The sequence below is a fragment of the Alosa pseudoharengus genome, unplaced genomic scaffold, assembly GCF_046254945.1.
Source record: "Alosa pseudoharengus isolate Yale_2024_CS ecotype anadromous, Long Island Sound unplaced genomic scaffold, YU_APseudo_1.1 YU_APseudo_1.1_scf_19, whole genome shotgun sequence".
NCBI lineage: Eukaryota > Metazoa > Chordata > Actinopteri > Clupeiformes > Clupeidae > Alosa > Alosa pseudoharengus.
This window is the reverse complement of record NW_027468657.1, coordinates 32,966,598-32,986,045: the sequence shown is the minus strand read 5'-3', so window position 1 is coordinate 32,986,045 and position 19,448 is coordinate 32,966,598. Positions and strand designations below refer to the sequence as shown.

General features: G+C 47.9%; 1 protein-coding gene and 1 long non-coding RNA gene across 2 annotated transcripts; one reads left to right on the top strand and one right to left on the bottom strand.

The window, feature by feature from the left end:
• Nucleotides 1–45: 45 nt before the first annotated feature.
• On the bottom strand, nt 46–19,353 carry ints6l (integrator complex subunit 6 like). The gene is made up of 18 exons (XM_076292474.1): nt 19,075–19,353; nt 18,881–18,958; nt 13,732–13,881; nt 12,599–12,688; nt 12,050–12,233; nt 10,997–11,125; nt 10,520–10,683; nt 8,720–8,872; nt 7,398–7,530; nt 6,671–6,765; nt 6,427–6,537; nt 5,945–6,160; nt 5,621–5,747; nt 4,468–4,610; nt 4,087–4,315; nt 3,027–3,404; nt 2,379–2,472; nt 46–1,648 (listed from the first exon to the last, which is right to left on the bottom strand). The coding sequence occupies exons 1-18, from the start codon at nt 19,183–19,185 to the stop codon at nt 1,546–1,548; spliced, it is 2,688 nt and encodes an 895-aa protein (XP_076148589.1). The 5' UTR covers nt 19,186–19,353; the 3' UTR covers nt 46–1,545.
• On the top strand, nt 3,334–6,350 carry LOC143132745 (uncharacterized). The gene is made up of 3 exons (XR_012988358.1): nt 3,334–3,427; nt 4,997–5,031; nt 6,297–6,350. It is a non-coding gene; the product is annotated as an uncharacterized LOC143132745 (long non-coding RNA).
• Nucleotides 19,354–19,448: the final 95 nt, after the last annotated feature.

Below are 19,448 nucleotides of genomic sequence, written 5' to 3'. Positions count from 1 at the left end.
TTGGTACATAAACGCACACAGTCTGAACTTTGTCATGTTTATTTTGTTGTTTCTTAAAAAAATCATAAAATTTTCAGATTTTTATATATAATAACAGTTTACAAAATGTTTTATACAACTTTTAAAATATTCTCATTTTTAGGTTCTGGTAAGAATACCATCCAAAAATAATCTATATTTTATTTATGAACATTTAAAAGTAGTATACATCTGCTATTCAAAAAAACAAACTCAAGGAACAACAACTGGGAGTTTATGATGGCCTCCAACAAGTTACTATGAACTGCCAAATGAAGGCCTTTGCAGCTGCCCCACAAGGAACAGGTGACGTATGATGGGGGCTGCAGAGATTTTGGACCACCACACACTTTCTGAGGCAGGACAATGAAAGTTCTGTGGACCCGAACACAACGTGGGCCAGGCCTTAACCAAACACGTGCCCCCCCTCCCCCCTCTCTCTCCAAGTCCTAATGGACATCTACCAGCCTGTTTTAAGTGCTGAACCTCATTGTAGAGCCAGTGTTCTTCAGAGACTATTGCTTAAAGGACTGTTTGCATGTGAGGAGGTTGTCGACAAGCAACGGCCACATTAAGGTCCTCCACTTTCATCAATAGACATTTGTACTTGCAGGATCTATCTGTCAATCACACCCTATCCCAGAGCACAGAAAAGTGAACTCCACATATCAGACTGAGGTAGACTTTTCATGTGGGCCTCAGATTGTTAATTGAACCAGCTAGTTGCTCTCCCTACCTTGTAAGCTTGCAGCCACACTGAATTTCAAGTGGTGTCAATTCAGGAAGTTGAGCTCCCTCAGCAAATGATGCCATTCTGATTATTGCTGTGTAGTGGTGTAGAACACATCAGCTGTTGGGTGGCCAATGGTTACCCCCCCTTGGTCTATAAACCTGTGGCTCGTTTAAAAACCACAGGAATCATACTACACTACATCTGACATTGTGACATTTCCAATCTTTCACCTGCATGAAGGTTAGGCTTCATGTAACAAAAATCTCCAGCCCTGACCCGTGGCTTCTTAGAAGCTCCGAGGACACTGTGCATCATGCTGACTATCTGGAGTGTGTTTTGTGGATCTGTAGATGCGGTGTCGGTGTGGTCAGCTGGTTCAGAAACAGACTACAGTAGCTGTGAGTCTTGATTTAATGTCTCATGACTTTCAGAACACCCCTCCCCCCCCCCCCTTTCCAAAAAAAAGAATACTCAAACTAGCATGACCTTTGTCTTAAAAAAAGAAAAAAATCTGGATCTTGACATCCGCCTCTGTGTCTCCCATATCTCCCTTTCCTTGGGCTCAGCTGTGCCCTGAGGGAGCTGCTGATTGGTCAGTCTTTTCTCCTCATCAGGGTCAGTTGGTGTGTGTATGTGTGTGTGTATGTGTGTGTGTGTGTGTGTGTGTGTGTGTCAGTGTGGCCCCTTCTCTCTCTCTCTTCCCGTGCCTTCTGTCTTGCGTGCGTGTTTGTGTGTGTATATCTCTCCATCTCTTCTTTCTCTTTGTCTGCGGTCAGCGAGGACAGGCGGCGACACTATCTGCCGTGGATGTTGTTGACCCTCTGCGGCAGCATCTGCTTCTCCTCCATCTCCTCCAGAGCCGTCTCCAGCTGCTGGATCAGCACCCGCTTCTTAAACCTGCACCGAGAGGACGGAGAGAGAGAACAGACACACATGAGGGAATGGGAGGAAGGACAGAGACACAGAGGGAGAGGTGTAGGTCACAGAGAACAGAAATGGCCGGGGGATGGGAAGAGAGTGAGCGAGCGAGGGAGGGAGTGAGTGAGTGAGGGAGTGAGAGAAAAGGAGAGCGCAAGAGGAGATGTCAGGGTGAATTTGAGGCAGCAGGAGGCTGTGTCCATTCAGGAAGAGTGAAAGGCAGAAAGTGGACAGGCGGCGTGTGCCCGTGTAGCACCACAGGGGTACTGCAGGGTGCCAGATTGGTGGTGGGCACAACAGATGCGACCTCAATGTCTTTTGGCTCCGGCAGCATTTACTGGACACAATGTGCCTCAATACAGGAAACAACTATTTGAAAGCCTTCAAGGTGCAGTTAGCACTTCATCTGGCCTGCTTTGCATCCTGGTAACCACCACAAACACAGATTCTTTTTAAATAAAATACTAACGGATTCTGTAATTAGAAACAGTCTGACTGTATGAGCCACTCAGGAAATATCAGAGGAGACAGGCAACCATCCTTGCCAATTATTTTGTGCACTCAGTGAACTGAGGGCCTGAACTACAGCGACCGCAGTCTGTCAGGAGGAAATGCTTACTCTGCCTACAGCAGGTATAGTTAATGCATCAGTATGAAAAAAGGCAATGAATATAACAGTGGGTATGTGTGGTAGGGCTTTCTGACTCACCTGGCAGCCTCTTTGATGGCATGGTGGATGAAGTACCTCTGCACAGACACCGGCCCTTTCACCTCCTCCAGTAGCCTGAAGATAGTCTCATAGTCTGGGGAGAGGCACATGGCAGAGATTAGAAGAAAGCTAAGACCATCAAGATCAATATCAACCTCAAGCCTTATATAGCACAACACAATGGTTTGTTCTACACTGAACCTGACACAGTCAAACACGCTCACAAAGAAAAGCCTTTTAGTCCAGCTCAGGGCTTTAGCTGGCATATGCACACAGCTATATTCAGACAGGCAACCTCTGTAACCACATTCTAACCATTTAGCAGCCCTTGGGCAATCTCTCTGTTAACATGTGCATGTTCTCTTTTCACTATCAGTTAAGTGAAACAGAGGCCAGAAAGGGACTTCAGTGGAAATTACTTCATGTCATGGAATAAGAATGCCTGGTATGTACTGTATATGCATGAGTGTGTGTGTGTGTGTGTGTGTGTGTGTGTGTGTGTGTGTGTGTGTGTGTGTGTGGGTGTGTGGGTGTGTGGGTGTGTGGGTGTGTGGGTCTGAGCCCAGAGCTGTTATTTGTGTGTGTGTGTCTGTGTGAGAGCTGTTGTGTGAGTGTGTATGTGTGTGTGTAGGCGCTGGGGATACTCACTGCGACCAGGCTTGCGGACCTCCTTGATGACCCGTGAGCGCAGCTCGGCGTTGCTACCCTCCAGCGGGATCATGATGACCGTCCCCGGGGTGCTCTCCCCTCCGTTCCCGTCGGTCACCCCCTCCTGGCTGGGAGGACTCAGGCCCTCGCAGTTCTGCTGGCGGTCCAACGGCCTCTCGTCCAGGCCGTCCTCGCTGAGACACTCGTCCATTCCGGACTGGTCCTCGCCGCTGTCACTCAGGCCACCCCCTCCCCTCTCATCCAATGAGATGCCTGCAGGACTGCCGTCCACCCCTCCAGGCCAGCCGTCATTGGCCTCTGTACCTGGTCCTCGGTCTCCATTGCTCTCCGTTCCTAGGACACTGTTCTCCTCCACTCCTGTAGGGGGAGACAGGCTGACGGTAAATATTTTGACTGAAGAAAAAAAAAAGACCTTTTCTCTGTGACCTTTTCACCTGTGTAGGCATCATTTACACTGTCGTTTGAGCCTAGAGATAACTGGATTCCATCCACAGCTGGTGTATATGTCATTGTCCACAGTTAGACAATGATACATATTTCTTTATGCTTGAGCAAGCAAACTTGACTGAGCTTACCTAATACACTTGGAAACAATGGGAGTAGGGCACACTCAATTCAAACAATACAAAAAGGTATGAGGAAGGGACACTAAATAACATTTCACTATACCAATTGCAGGATATTGCCTGTACCAAATCATTCAACTAAATAGTTTCGTTCTCAAGCATCGTCAGCCTAAGGAAGTCTGCAGTGGTTATATGATAGGATGACTCAGAGGTAAGAGCTATGGCTATTGCTGTGGAGCTCACACACTGAATCCAAACTCAAACATAATACTGTACACTCATTCATGCCAGATAAAGCAGCAACAGCGCTGAGCTCTCCTTAACGCTCATAACTAAATAATTCTCCAACAACCTTCCTTTGTCTTGACCCATCTCTCTCTGTCTTTTCTTCCTTTCTCTCTCTCTCTCTCTCTCTCTCTCTCTCTCTCTCTGCTCATTAGTCTGCGTTCCTCCTGTTCTCCCAGCCTAATTACCTTTGAGCAGTGGGATTGGCTTGATGAGGCCCTGCTGGCCCTGAGCTCCCGGTGCTCCTTTGTTCACCACGTGGTTGGTGATGATGGGCGGGGTCTGCGGCCGCCGCAGCAGTGGCGACATGCTCCTCCGCCTCTTGGGCGCCGCGCCCGAGTTGGGGTCCCCCGAGTTGCCCCGCTTCTTGTTTTGGGGGCCCGTCACAAACTCGTCGGCCTCGTCGATCATCATCCCCTGGGGAGAGGCCACACATTGTGATGCAGGTCCACAGACAGGAAGGAAGGCCTTCAGAATAACTAGTGCGCTCTCAGTATGTCATATAGAATCAGAGGAAGCGGAACAATGGAGTGTGTTGGGAGTGCAGGGGCCTGTTAGCTCATGGGTACCTTCTTATCCTGCTTGAAGGGGTTCCCAAACGTGTGCAGGCGCTTGGGCTGGTCAGGGTCGATCTCCCGCAGCGGCGAGGGCATCATCTTCAGGTACTCCTGATAGTTGCCCATCTGGCCGACGGGGATGCTGTGCAGGTAGTCTGTGGAGGAGAGAAGAGCAATGAGGCCCCAGACACATCCGTTACGTCCTGCACTCCAACCACTGGAAAGGGCATGACCAGGGGAACTCCATTAGAGTTTATTAACGTGGGGCTCAGGTTTGTCTTTCTGAGCGGTTGTGGGGAGTATGTGGGTAGAGTTAGCAAATAAAGTAGACTCTTGTGACCACTAGTACACAGAGTCCAAAGCGATGAGAGAGGCCTGTTTTGATACCAAACAAATACAACACAAATAGCCACTGGTGACCTCTTCACATCAAACTAATAGACAGGACTTGGCATAAACCACAGCTGCCTGAGAAAATCCCTGAACCAAATTACACAACATCTCTGAGGCAATACATTTTGTTTTTGCTTTTTTCTGCCAGCACATATGGATCATCACAACATGGATTCTTGCCTGGTAAATGGAAATTGGCCTTAAAACATTTAAGGCTCACCGCAGTTGCATAATTGGGCCTTTGTCATCACACACAGATGTTTAAAACAAAATAAGGCCACTGCAGCAGCGCTTGGACAAACAGGGTTATTCCCCATCTTTTCAGACTACAGCAGCTGCTTTCAATTCAACTGCTACTTCTATGGCTGTTTAGCAAGCTCATGGCAATTATATTTTACATGTTTTTCGTTGCCATCAATAAAAAGAAAATCATAGGCAATTCCTTGAAATATCTTGTATTTGTGTCCAAAAGATCACTTTTCCAGTGTGAACACCTTCCTTCCAGTGTTTTGAAACCACGTATTACTGGAACAAAAAGTGGAAGCCCTTTGTCCTTCCTTGTGGCAATGGAAATATGCTCACTTGTAATAATGCAGCATCAAAACAGACTGTTATGAGGGCCTTAGTGTAATGCAGTTCAATGCAGTGCAGTGCAATGGGAAAAGCGTTAAGTAGGTAAGTACAAAAGTCCAATGATTAACACTTTAATTTAAACTTGACAGTGAATGTGAGTCAGTGAAGAGTGAATGTGTATATTTTTGTAATTGTTTACCTTCATCCTGTCCCCTAATGAGCTTCTGGGTTGTCCTCAGAAGGTTGGAGCGCATGCGGGTCACCTGATCCAGAAGGTTCCGTCTTGGAATGTCATAGGCATTCCGATAGGCCTGGGGCTTCAGATCCTTCACAGGAAATAGAGGGAGAAAAAATGTGAGAAGAGAAAAATGTGATTTATGTCTAATGTTCAAAGGCCTTCTTGAATCTGATCATATTAAGCAAACAGTGCTGGCTTTTCATATCCCCCTCTGCCAAATCGATCTCGACCCAAAAAAACATGATCTCTGGCGTTAATATTTCATTGATGGCCTGGCGGTGGTACCTTGTTGAGCAGTGCGATCTGGAAGCCAGCAAACTCTTTGAAGTTGATGTCGGCGAGCCGCAGCGGCATCTCCCCGGTGATCCCCTGGAGCAGCTGCTTGAAGTCCCGGCGGTGCGCCAGCGACAGGGCGTTGGAGTGGTTCTTCACCTTGATGCCCGTTTCCTGAGGGGGCTTCTTGCCCACTGATGCAATCAGACGGTCTGACTCGATTTTGGCCTGTGAGAAACGACAAGGGTCTAGTTAGCCAAAGAACAGCTAATCCAAGAAAATACAAGGCAAGCACATCAGCAGGGTCTTGTTTCTTTTCATGTAACTGCTATTGTTGAACATTCGTTTCATGTGCTTCTTGCAGATATAATAAATAATAGATCCCTGCTGGCTTGTCTCGGTCTGAATATTCTCCCCCACTGCTTTCCTGTCAGTGTCAATAAAAGTGGACTTGGCTGGAGCGCGCTGAGCTGGACCGGGCCGGCTGGACTGACCTGCTGGCTGAGCTTCTTCAGGTAGGAGATGACGCTGTAGCTCAGGCCACAGTCCATGTTGTCTGAGATTAGATTCGGAGCTCCCATCATCCTCAGTGCCTTCTTCAAGGGCTGTAGCACAGATAAGATGATAGTAGTGTTAATGAAGAATATCATCCTAATATACAAATGTGCTTTCAAACAACATTTTATTGATATCATATATTAGATATTATTGAGATGAATTGACTAAGTAGGGTCTTACCAGTAGGAAATATGGTGGCATGGACTTCAGGTAGATCTCAAAGGCCTGTCGCCATTTTAGGTTTGGCTTCAGCTTGTGCACTTTAAACAGGTCGTCTGTTGGGAGACATGTTTGCGAGAGACAGTGAGAAAAGAGGAAGGAAACAAGAGACGGAGAGATGCTAAGGAAGGTACTGTGCTCCATCCAACCCCTGGAGGCCTTTATTTGGCTTCCATGGTAACATAGCTGACACATTCATTTAGTCAAGCTAAAAGTCTTGAAAAGGCGACGGAAGCACAAGACAGTGACAAATGCTCCAGTAAGCCCCGCGGGGGCCGTTGATGTAGTCTCTGTGCCCTGAGCGTCTGGCTCTTTGATTTGCTCCTCTGCCTAATAGAGTTTGAGGGTTAATCAGGCTAAATTAAGAAGTATGAGTGCATGGATGGAAAATGTGGCCATACGCTTCTAACCAGCTGAAAAATCTCTTTTTACTGCCTATGTTTTTCTGCCGATACACAACCCAACCGCTTTTCCTCCAACAGAACCACTCATTATAATAATCTAAACAGCAGTTCTTCAAGTGTTCAAGTTTCCACCATATCCTGATTAGCTCCAATCCTCCACCACCAACTTTCAGTGTAATGCTATAGTGTAAGTTGAAGCCCTATTTAAACTTTCTTTAGCCTTCTCCATGTGCGTGTCGGGTGTGCTTCAGCGAGTCATGCACGCCGCGCGCTGGGACACATACCAAGCAGAGGCAACAGGACAGGGTAGTTGTAAGGCATGACGAAGAGGTTGACACAGGTGAGCGTGGTGCTCGCTTTCAGGTAACCAAACGGGTGAGCCAGCTCGCTGTGCTTCCCACTGCAGTTCACAAACACCTGAGACGGAGAAAAAAAGAGACAGAGAGGGGGAGGGAGAGAGAGAGAGAGAGACAGAGGGAGAGAGAAAGAGAGAGAGAAAGGGTTACAATGCTGTAGCTTCAAGCTTTTTAAACTCCACCGTTTGTCTTAATATTCAACCGAGCACGCACAGCGCTGCCTCTGGGACCAGTGCTGCGCTGCGCTGCGCTGCCTCCATGCCTCGTTACTCCAGGAGGCCCCTCTAGAGACGCTCCTACTAAATCTGTCCCCTCCCCAGCCTCCCACCCACCCAGCGCTGCAGCCCAACATGCCGGCCGTCCCCCAGGGGCAGAGCAGGGACGGGGCTGCTTTCCAGAGATGGCCTCCCTCGGCGCGCCACCTGCCGTCTCTCTGCGCTCATGGTGCTTAATCAGTCTGGCTGCTAACCGCTAACATCTTACCATTCCCTCGCTTATTATTGCTGCATAGGTGGAGTACCTATGGAGTACCAATCCAGTGTGCCAACTCCAAGCCTGGAGCTGTTTACGACACTCAAAGGGCGTGGTCATGGCGGGTTTATGGGTTGATCTGATCTGGGCCATGTCTCCATGCCCTTTGATCCTCTCCAGACTCATGTGGGAAAATTCCAAATTTTAAAGGAGCGTAGCAGACTTTAACCTGACCACATCAGAGATTCCAAACTGGTGCAGGGTGAATGGACAGAGCATTGCATCATTACATCTAAATGCCCCCCAAGCCTGTGAGTCATTGACAGAACATTAGCTGTGAACAGAACTACTTATTTGTATCTGCCTAAAATAGAACACGGATATAAAACAACTTACAAGCTGCCTTGGGTTGTGTTTGTGCCAAGCCTCTTTTTTTTACAACAGGCTTGTTCTGGCACAGTTGTTAAGTGCTAATCTGCAAACCATACATAATCCTGAAACACCATCTCATACAAAGATTCCCAACATACACTTCTGACTAGCTCTGCATCCATTCAAAATATAGCACTGTATAGTATAGTTATTATGTCTGTGTTGCCAACGTGAAGCCTGTTATTATTATATTGTTGTATCTGTCCCACCCAAGGCTTTGTATACAAAATATAATTCAGCTTTTCACCTATTTGTTTAGACAAATAGTACAAGACAAGCTACATAATTAAATGGGCAGTGTTGGGTGTGCGAGTTCATCCTGCTTTGACTGTCAAGGCGGAGCCTACCTGCCAGCACATGTGCGGTGACTTCCTCTCCAGGATGTACTGCGTGAGGGGCGAGGGCTCCAGCTCGTACTTGTCGAAGGGCAGCTTGTCTATCACCATGGGCTCACAGTCCACGCAGGAGAAGCGCACCACCGGGTGGGCAGAGCGGGGCGGCTGCCAGGGAACAAGGAACAGGACCAGAGGGTTGGGATGGAATCAGCATGGTGTGTGTTAAGAGAAGAGACTGAGGGAGTGGAGCATGGGCCCAGTTGGGTGGAGGAAGCCCCCACCCATACCAGACAAATGGCATCATAAGCTGTTTATCTATATCAGACCCACACACCCATCCACACACACACACACACACACACACACACACACACTTAGGATACAGACACTGATGTTAAAAAGGGATGGCTGCAAAGACTTGTTGGCTGTCGCTCGAAAGCAGGGCTTGTGTGTGTTGTGTATGTTTAGGCCTTTGGCCCCCAAAAATAACGTCTGTACATGTCAAGTCAGAGGCATTGGGTTCCCCTGTTGCAGGCCTGCAAAGCCCAGCCAGCCACTATGTTAAACCCTAAACCCATGCCCACACACATATCCCACGGCAACGCACCAGCTCACAAAAAAATACTCCTTTCAAGCTCTGACATTCGAAAATACCCACACTGAAAACAAAGTCTAAAAAAAACAAAATTTCTAAAGCAACAGGAACAAGAGCTTCTGCTCACGCCCACTGTGCTTTTCAGTTTCATGCGCTCTGGAGGACGAGGGAGAGAAGCGGAGGAAGGAAATCATATGGCTGGCAGAGTGCGAGGTCAAGGGAGGGCACCTGAACATTAAACCCCCTCCTGCTCTCTCCATTAAACAGACTGATCAGGGTGTTCAGGGGAGAGCCAAGATCCCTGCCTGATATGAGGCCTCCGCTCTCTTTGATCAGAGTAAATGGCCTGAGCGGAGCTGAACTCTGCCCTGCTGAGGCATGATCACACTGAAGCCTGATGGGGGCATATGTGCCTTATGGCTGACGGAGTTCCACAAAAAACGCCTGAAGCCATTACAGTGTATGATCATCCTTCAGTACTGCTGGCTTTGCACTGTCTGCACTCGGTGTCCCGTGAGAATCCCAAACGGCCCACCAGCCTTAAGGAACCGCGGCTGATTGATGAGTGCCTAAGCTGGTGGCCAGTGGCCAGCCTCCTAGAGGAGAGCGTTTTAATGCCCTGTAAAAGTCCCCTCCCCGGGCGCGCGAGGCCGCGTGGGGGGGTGACGAGGAGCGTCCCTAAAGGAAGGTGTTCCTGACGCTCTGTGTGCTCAGAGCGCATCACACGAGGCCAGATGGGCTCCCGTACAGCTGCAGTGGGCTTGATGTTCTGGAGCAGGAGGAGGGCTGGGATGAGGACAGACGAGAGGAGGAGGAAGCATCAGAGTGGTGATCAGTGTGTGTGCGCATGTGTGGAGGAGTGAGTGGGTGTGCGGCTGAGTGTGCGTGTGTGCCAGTCTGTCAGTATGCTTTCTCCAAGTCTCCATGGTAAGGCAACTTTTAGGAGTGTGAGAGTAGCATCTGTTTTCTGGAACATCTGGTTGAATCTAAATTACAAAATGCTGCTGACTGCAAGTGAGGCAAACTGTGGCTTCCTTCTGGTTTCACAGTTTAGGGAACGACTCCCATCTCCCATAGGACAGTCTGACCTTGGCATGATGGTACAAAACAACAACACCATTTGTGCTGAGCGGTTTTCATACTTATGGCTGGTGACCTGTCCTGTCTGACTGAGTGCAGTAAGAACAACTGGTGGTCAAACGGATGCCAATGCTCACCAGAGTGGGCGAGTTCTGGTCGGGCCAGAAGGACTCGGGGATGGGCCAGTGGCCCACGGGCACCCCCGTCTTGGGATTGGGACGCACGTAGATGAGCTTGTGGCAGCTGTGCCAGGGCTGTGGACTGAAGGACGACACGGACCGGGTCGGATCAACCTGCCCATCTGCAAGAGGAGGGAGAGAGAGAGGGAGAGAGAGAGAGAGAGAGAGAGAGAGAGAGAGAGAGAGAGAGAGAGAGAGAGAGAGAGAGACAGACAGACAGACAGAGAGGGAGGGACAGCAGAAAAGAGAGGCCATAAATATCTACAAGCCATTCAGCTACTCCACCCCAAACCTAAAATGCTAAGTGGACATTCCCTTCCTCCGAATACACTCACACACATCTGCTTACAAGCCACCCAGCCTGCTCAGAGAGTCCCGGCTGCTCGGTGACATACATCACTGTTCTAGACTCTGACTGCTGATAGCTGAGCCTACCTTCTCCCAGCATAGGGGGGTCCGGCCCCGTCTTCTCAAAATTAATCACCACACCGCTCAGAACCTTCTGCACCAGAGACTCCAGACACTGGTTGAGCATTCTCTGAGTGCGAACACAGTACGAACGGCCTGAGGAGTAGATCAAGAGGGAGAGGGAGAGAGAGAGAGAGAGAGAGAGAGAGAGGGAGAGAGGAGTAGGGGTAGAGGACAAAGAAAGAAGGAAAGAGACAAAAGAAAAATCCATGAGGTCCACAAAGCAGTCATTTCAACTGCCACTCTCACAGCCATGAAGCCATGGAGCTCATGTGTGTCCAGCATGCACACACTGCTGCTGTGTGGGGTGTTTATATGTGCTCTGTTGGCCAATGTGCTCCTCTGACCTTCCCTCATGGAAACGTATCTGCTCTGCATTACTTAACACAGTGGAAACCGCTCTGGCAGCCATGCAGTGGGGCGGAAACGACACTAGAGCAAGTATTTGTGCATGTGCGGGTGCCTGTGTGTGTATGTGTATGTGTAAGCACATGTGTATGTTTTTGTGTGGTGGGCGTATTGTGTTAAATATTCACAGGTGTATTCCCGTTTTGAATGTTTAAGAAGACTGGTGTATGCAAATGTGTATCTGTGCATGCACGCCTGTCCATGTGTAGGAAAGTGTGTGCATATAGGTGTCTACCATAATTTCCCAACTATTAGCCAAGGTTTATACATTGATTTTGCTAAATTTCTTCAGCTATGAGGTTAATACACGGGGGCTATGAGGTTAATACACGGTATTAATATGGTTTTGTTTTTTAACTTGCATAAAACATTGTCCTGCTGTTTATACACAATGCGGCGAATACACAGGAAATTATTATTACTGTATGATGCGTGGGTGTGTGTCTGTGGTTGAGAGTGTGAAAATGTATATGAGCACACACATATTTGGTCATCTAGATGTGGTTTGTGTATGTGTGATGACCTGAATGAGAGTGTGTGAGTGCGTGTGTGTGTGTGCGCATGCGTCCATCTCTGGCAGAATAATAGTAAAGAGCTCAGGTGCCGTGGTACCTCCAGTAACTTCACACATCTGCGTAATGGCCGACTCGTCGGTGGGGACGCTGCCCAGCTGCTCGTTCTCCGGCATGGCGGCACCGGGCAGACGGAGGACCAGAGCGAAGAGGCGCTGATCCCAGCGGAACGGCTCCTTGGTCAGCTCACTGCCCGGCAGCGGGGAGTTCAGAGGGAGGTGCAGCTGGGAGGAGAGGGAAGTCAGAGGAGTCAGCGCAGCTCCCCACAAGCGGAACAGGAGACATTGAAACAGTAACCAATTCACAGTCCTCCCTTGCCCACTACCGGGACCTCAGCATCCAAAAATATGTTACAATAAGTTACATATTGCAACTATATGGACGCAGGTGTCTGATAAAACATTCCGAAGAAAACATTCCAAAAACTATAAATATATAACATAACTGGTTCAGCTCAAAGGAGATAGCTCAAAGTGCTGTTTGTCTGTGCTATTGTCTGAACAAAATTATATTCGAAAACTGCTCAATATTTCAAACAATGCTGCTGGTATCAGACTGATGGATGGGGTCCAGGGCCGTGACCTCTCACCTCGTCAGATACACCTGAGCTGTGCGTCAGTTTGTTCCCATCTGTGATTGTGATGATCACCGCGGGCTCCAGGAAGAAAGGATTACGGCCCTGAGAGAGAGAGAGAGAGAAAAACAAAAAGTTAAGCAAGGACTTTCCATCTAGCGAGCCCAACACATGCCTGCCCACTCCTGCTTCCAGATAGATAGATAGATAGATAGATAGATAGATACTTTATTGATCCCCAGGGGAAATTCAAGCTCCGGAGAGGGTCTGCTTTCTGACCACCATTCTCTGACCAGAAGGGCCGGAGAATTGCGTAACTCTGGAACCAGCAGTGGGAGCCAAGGATAAATTCTACACAGAATAGAAGTGTGTGTGTGTCAGCATTTGTTTGCAACCCCCCACCCCCACACCCCAACTCCTCCATTTTGTTCCACTCAGCCTGCTATGCTGCAGCTGCTTCCACTTGATCATTTCATACAAACTTTTTGAAATATTCCATGATGTCAACCATCAGTGAGGTTCTGATCCTCTGGTCTTTTCATGCATCATAGCTCCCTCCCAGCTACTGGGAGTCCAGCGATAGCGAAAACCTCAGAGAGAGAGCGAGCCACTGCTGGACTGAGCCAGGCTCCCAGCGTGTGCTGTAGGGGTCAGGGCACGCCTGCTCATTCTCCCCGCAAGGAGACAGTAAGTGGATTTACATACTGCCTCGGCGCTATACTTTGCTAGACTGACCCCCAACCCCCCTTCCCCTATCTAATCCATCATGCTTTCAGACTGGGAGCGTGAGGGAACAATGGGTGCACTGACAGGGGAATGAGAGAGTGAGAAATTGTGGAGGTAATGGACAAGAAGCTCATATTCACAGCCCAGACAGTCAGAAAGATGTGGTCATTACAGTGCAGTAAGGAATATCATTCTGAAAGACTATCTTTCTGAAAAATAATGCTTGCGTGAGTACTTAGTAAATGCATGGAACTGCATGACTTCTAGGTTGTAGGTTAGTTTACATTATTGACACGGAATAATGCCTATGCATGAGAATCACAGGATTAAAAAGAAATATGTACATAGCATTCTGTTCTAGTGTTAAATGTGTTAAATGCTGATAAGGGTCAGCGAAGACCAGTTCAACCATATCAAGGTACCTGGCCATAGTTGTCGATGCCAGATGCCAGTCTGTTGAGGTTGAGCAGGTCGAAGGCAGAGCGCAGGGCCTGACCCATGGTCGTGAGCCCAGACGCCTGCAGATTCTTCAGCTCGCTCATGAACGTGGCATGGTTCTCTCTCCATCCTGCCTGAAATACACAAACACACACACAACATGAAACAGATCGTCATAATGGCATTGCCCAGTGCATTGCACAAATGCACACATAACCAGGAAGAAACACAGTTTAATATTAAAGTGACGATCGGTGGGACTGTTTTTTAAACCCATGGCTTATCTGGCAAACATTTACCTCTAGTTCTGACAACTGCAATATGGACATATCAAAATAACTATCTAAATAAATATATAAATAAATAATCCCATGGTCTATTAAGCATTGCTGCTCTCACTCTTTCCTCAGGCGAGGTCAAGCACCTTTCAGCTCCAGCATTATGCTTAATCTACGGATGACCTGCAGGCTTACCACTTTCACCGTAAGCACTACCATGCCTAAGTGACGAGTGCGGGAGGGAGAGAGAGAGAGAAAGAGAGTGACAGACAGACAGATAGTCAGGTTGGAAACAAATAGGATAAGCTGTTCTCAATGTTTGTGTGTGAGAGTGAGTGTGTGCTTGTGTACCTAGGTAGCATGGGAGTTTAGAGATAAAATTAGTGCGATACAGGATCTTATTCGGTTTGTTTTCGGTTCTCTGGAGATGACATTTTTGCTGCTGCAGTATAGCAGATCTGACCCATATTACTTCAAAAACCTACTGTACGTCCTTAACCCAGTGCCGCCCCGTGGCGCGTGTGCATGTGCGTGAGTGGCTGGATGACAGAGTCTCTAGCCCAGCTCACATTCAATAAAAGACTTTGGCCAAAATCTGCACCCTTTCTCCCCCTTCAACGTTCAAATACTGTGAGAACCTGACAGAGTGCACACAAGCATGCACAGACAGCACATTTCTTTCAAAGCAGTGGAATGGCTAATTAACAGGCTAGGTCCTCCCACAGATCTGCTATATAGGATGAGATGACAGGGCAAGAACACACACAGCTAACACACATTCTGACGGCCAGGGGGAGAAACCCATGGCGATAACACATGCACACCCTAAACCGCGGGAAAATAACCCACAGCACCAGGGCGGCATGTTAAGCGGACGCAAGTGGTGTGTGTGTGATGTGTGTGTGTGTGTGATGTGTGTGTAATGTGATTGTGATGTGTGTGTGATGTGCGTGTGTGTGCACGCCTCCCGAGTGTGTAAGTGTGACTCTTAGCTCACCCTCAATAATTCAAACCAGAGAGTAATTCTATTTTTCCCCACCCATCCCTCTGTTTTCTCTCTGCCTTGGCATTAACAATTCATTGCATCTGTGGGAGTGCGACAGCGATCAGAGCCTCTATTATCACAACGCTGTCTGGCTTCCAGCGCACAAAGGGAGACGGAGGCAGAGGCAAAGTGACACAGAGAGGCAAAGAGAGAGCGCACTAGTGTGCACGGACAGCCGCAGATGAGGGGATTCAATCAGCTCAGCGTACAACCACTCCACCATCACCGGCACATTTCCTATAGCACTTGCTGTGAGTGGGGTGCAGCATATTGTGTTATTAAGTGGCTGATTAAGGGATGAGTCCAGGCAGATGCGGGGACGGGACTGGTTTAGGGAGGGCAAGTAACTGCCTGCAGTCCCAAACATGGGCATGGCTTCCCCTGCCACCTCTCCTCCACCTCAGCCTGCTGCTGGCACACATGAGCTGCTCTGTATTAATGGACAGATAAGGACTTGTTCCCCTTAGGAAGCCTGCACGCGTGGAGTCGGAGGCCCCGCCGCCACTGTGCCCGGGTGCCGCTCTGCACCCACTAGACAAGGGAGCGTGTAGGCACAGGAACAGGAAAGACACAGAGATGGGCCAATAGGGGAGGAAGACAAAGAAAAAGAAAAAAAGGAAGACACCCAAACATCAGCACCACAGAGAAAGTCATTGAGAGAGAGAGAGAGAGAGAGAGAGAGAGAGAGAGAGAGAGAGAGAGAGAGAGAGAGAGTGAGAGAGAGTGCAAGAGAGAGAGAGAGAGAGAGAGAGAGAGAGAGAGAGAGAGAGAGCGCATGGCAAATCCATGCAGGGTGGTATTCCCTTCATGTGTGTGTAATAAAGGCAGAGTGGAGAGGTGAGCCGTCACAACAGTGGAATGAGTGACTGCTTATCCAGCCAGCCGAGGCCATGATCCCGTATCACATGGCCAGGGTTGTGAACGGATCGTGGCCCCGACCCCTCCACATCTGGACTCTGTCTAACTCTCTCGGGGAGAACCTCGCTGACCCAAAATGTTACAGTGGTTCCCAGCATTCCCTGGGCTTTTCCATGCATGGATGGTGCCTGCTAAGGGGAAGACATTGAGTGGCATTTTTTCCAAGCCGACTCTCACAAGTCACTATGGCCATACAGCTGAGCAGAAAGTGGAAGACGGTCCCGAACGCTGGATTTGGTCTAGCCAACTTTACAGAGCTTAACGTCACCTGTCAGCACTGCAAACAGTAACACAAACATGATTCAGGCCAGAGATAAGAACCGAGCTTATCTGAAGGGTAAACATGGAGCTATGATAGCAACACAACACTGTCTACAAGCCTACCCTGTAGGCCTATCACATTCAACTGTAGGATATGTTTCATGCTTTAAAAAACTGCATGTTGTTTTACTTCCCGTTGCATAGTTATTCTCTGAAAGAATTTGGCTATTTAGAGGCTTAGGGGTGACCTTCTTGCCTCAGAGACAAAGGAACACAAACACCACCCAAGCTTCCTCTGCAAACGTTCACAGAAACCAGCTCCTCTCTTCCTAGGTGTAACAGGCTGAGTGTTTTTCTCATTAGCGTCTCAGCAACGCAACCAAGGAGGAGCGCTCTCTGGCCTTTAAGGGTGTTGCTCGATTCATAAGTGGATGAACTGCTTCTGCAAACATGCATCGGCTGCCAAACTGCATGTCGTCATGCCAGGAAGGGGGGAAAAACAGCCCATCAACCACAGAGCTAAGAATAATGTTCTACTTGTCCAGGAATGAGACAACAAGTGAGGCACAGAGACAGGAAAGGAGGGCATTGTCAGAACTGGAGGCTCACTGGAACTCTTCTCTGATTAGCTGCTGAAAAGCTCATGAATAATTGACAAGCGTGAACAAGCCACTCTCGCACAGACATCAGAATCACAATCACTCAGATTCTGCCCCGGTCTGAACATGTGCGACCCACACTAAAGATATTACTCCAGAGAAAACTGTTCCTTATGCCTTATCACTGATGCTTGAAAGAGACTAAGGGCTAAGAGGGGGGTGGGGGGGGGGGGGTGGTGAAATGCAAAGTGAGGTAAAAGAACAAGCTACGCTTGGGTGGAAAACAAATGTTCAATCTTCATTCTTGGAATCATTCATTCAAAATGCTTAAGTGAACAGGGCTGGCACATCACATGCCAAGCATGAAGTGTTGTCACCCCTCTGCCTATGTCAACAAAGCAGGTGGACAAATGATTATGGTCTGGGCACAGGGTTCTTTGTGATGCGCTGTCGTTCTGAGATAAGATGATTTAGGGGGGAAGGGGTTGGGGGTGGGGGGCACAAAGCAGACGGGGGTAGAAAAAAGCCCCCATGAGAGTGTCTGGACACCTGCCAGGAAGACGAGTCTAATGAACTGCCTGGGAGTTAAGTCACTCACAGCGTCAGTGTCAATGTCAAACCACAAGACGGCATACAATTGCACATGCAGGCAACACATACAGATACACATACTACACAGCAATGGCATGCTAATGCATGTGTGCCACAAAAAACACTTTGCTTCCACAACTTTAACAAGCCTTGTGGCCTTGTAATACCCTCAGACACTCATGTTCATGTAGGCTACTAAACACATATCAACTAATGTGGACATCACATTTGAAATACTATGGTTTTGGTTCATTTGGTTGGTTGTGTTGAATATACAATCTGGTTTTAGCCTACAATCTAAGTTCCAGTGTGTGTTGATTACTTTAGAATATTTCTGGAGACACAGTGTTCTGAAATGGGCTTGCACACTATGAGTTTTCAAATAACAAATGTACAATGTTTTTCATTCAAGGTGACTTCTGTTGTATCTAAATTCTGTTTGGTCATGTCAGCATAGTTTGACATACTACCACTAAGTAAATCACTTATGTTGACACTGTTAAATAATCTCCTCAGCAGTGCTGACATCTGACACCTAGGGTGTCCCAGAAAGTTCAACTGAAAGACCAATCATAAAGATTAGGGGTGCACTCACAAGATCAAGCTGGGACCTCAGTGACCGCTCTATGTTGAAATGTGATTGCCACATGGGAGAGTAGGCCATGTTGATTAAAGACCCAGGCCTTTACTGTGTCTATAATGGCACCAGTCACAGTAATATTGACTGTGTAAATAGTCACTGCCATGTGCCCTAGTTCCATTGTTCTTTAGTTTATTAACATGATTATTATGTTAATAGTAGTTCCCTCATTCTAAAAGAGAATGTGGGTATTCTATTCATATGTAAGGACTACTTATGAGAACTTGGAGAGGAAGGGGCAATGGGAGGGAGAAGTGCATGTTCTCTGATTGTGGTGGTGTTGAAGTTCACATTTAATCAGGGTACTTATTCATAAGAAAGACAGCAGTTTGAGTTCACACAGGGCAAGGAAAAACGAATTGCTTAAACAAAATTCAGTAATGGCCTTTGACAAATCAAACACGTTTGATTTGCCTTGTCCATACTGGCCAATGGGAATGCACAGAGGTCAGCCACGGAGCGGATGCTAAAGGACGGTATGAAAAAGAGTGCGGGACACTTGTCCAATCCAGGCAGAGTTAGCCCATCATAGCGTCACTCAAGACGTCACAGCGGATAATAAATCTCTCCGCCTCCATCTCAGCGCCTGAGAGCTTTCCCAACACAAAAGCAAAATGTCCGCCATGTTCAGAGGTTGCGCTGCTCCGGGTCTGCGGGTATTTTAACAAAAATTAGCCGTTTTCTCCACCGGGAGGCCGCCCAAACCCGCAGCTACGAACCAGAGGGACAGTAGAGCCTCATTGTCAGACAAATATCTCCGATTTAACCACATTAAAACACAATTTAACAGTATTTATTTACCTTAACTCCGTATGGTGGATCATCAAATGTAACTAGCATGTACCTGTCGCCTCTACTAGCCGGGTCTCGGGCACGCAGCTGTTAAAGAAAACGAAACAATACACATTAATTTCGACTCATTCCATTATATGGACCCTCAACTTCAACAAGGTACAACAGTAAGCTGAAAAAGTCGGGGTAAAATTATTCTTTACCTTCATAAAGATCTCAACCGCGCCTTTAGCAATGTCCAGATACGTCGTACCCAAATAAGTGCGCTGATTCATAGAGGCGGACGTGTCTATCAGGAAAAGTAAAATAGGCATTTTAAATGTATAGATATTAAGCTATATGCTTACTAAAAAGACCTATTATCGTCATATGAGCTAGCTAGCGGCCCGGGCATGCATATATGTGTGTATATATTTTTGTTATAATCAGACCCCCCCAAAAGAGGGTCGTACTGCCACCCCTTGCAGCCGCCTGACTCTCTATCTGTCTTTACTGAGCACTGCTGAGGCTCGCGCTGTTAGAGAACTTCTCTTCCGAACAGATCGAAACGCCTTCGCTCCGCCGCTACAATCGTATT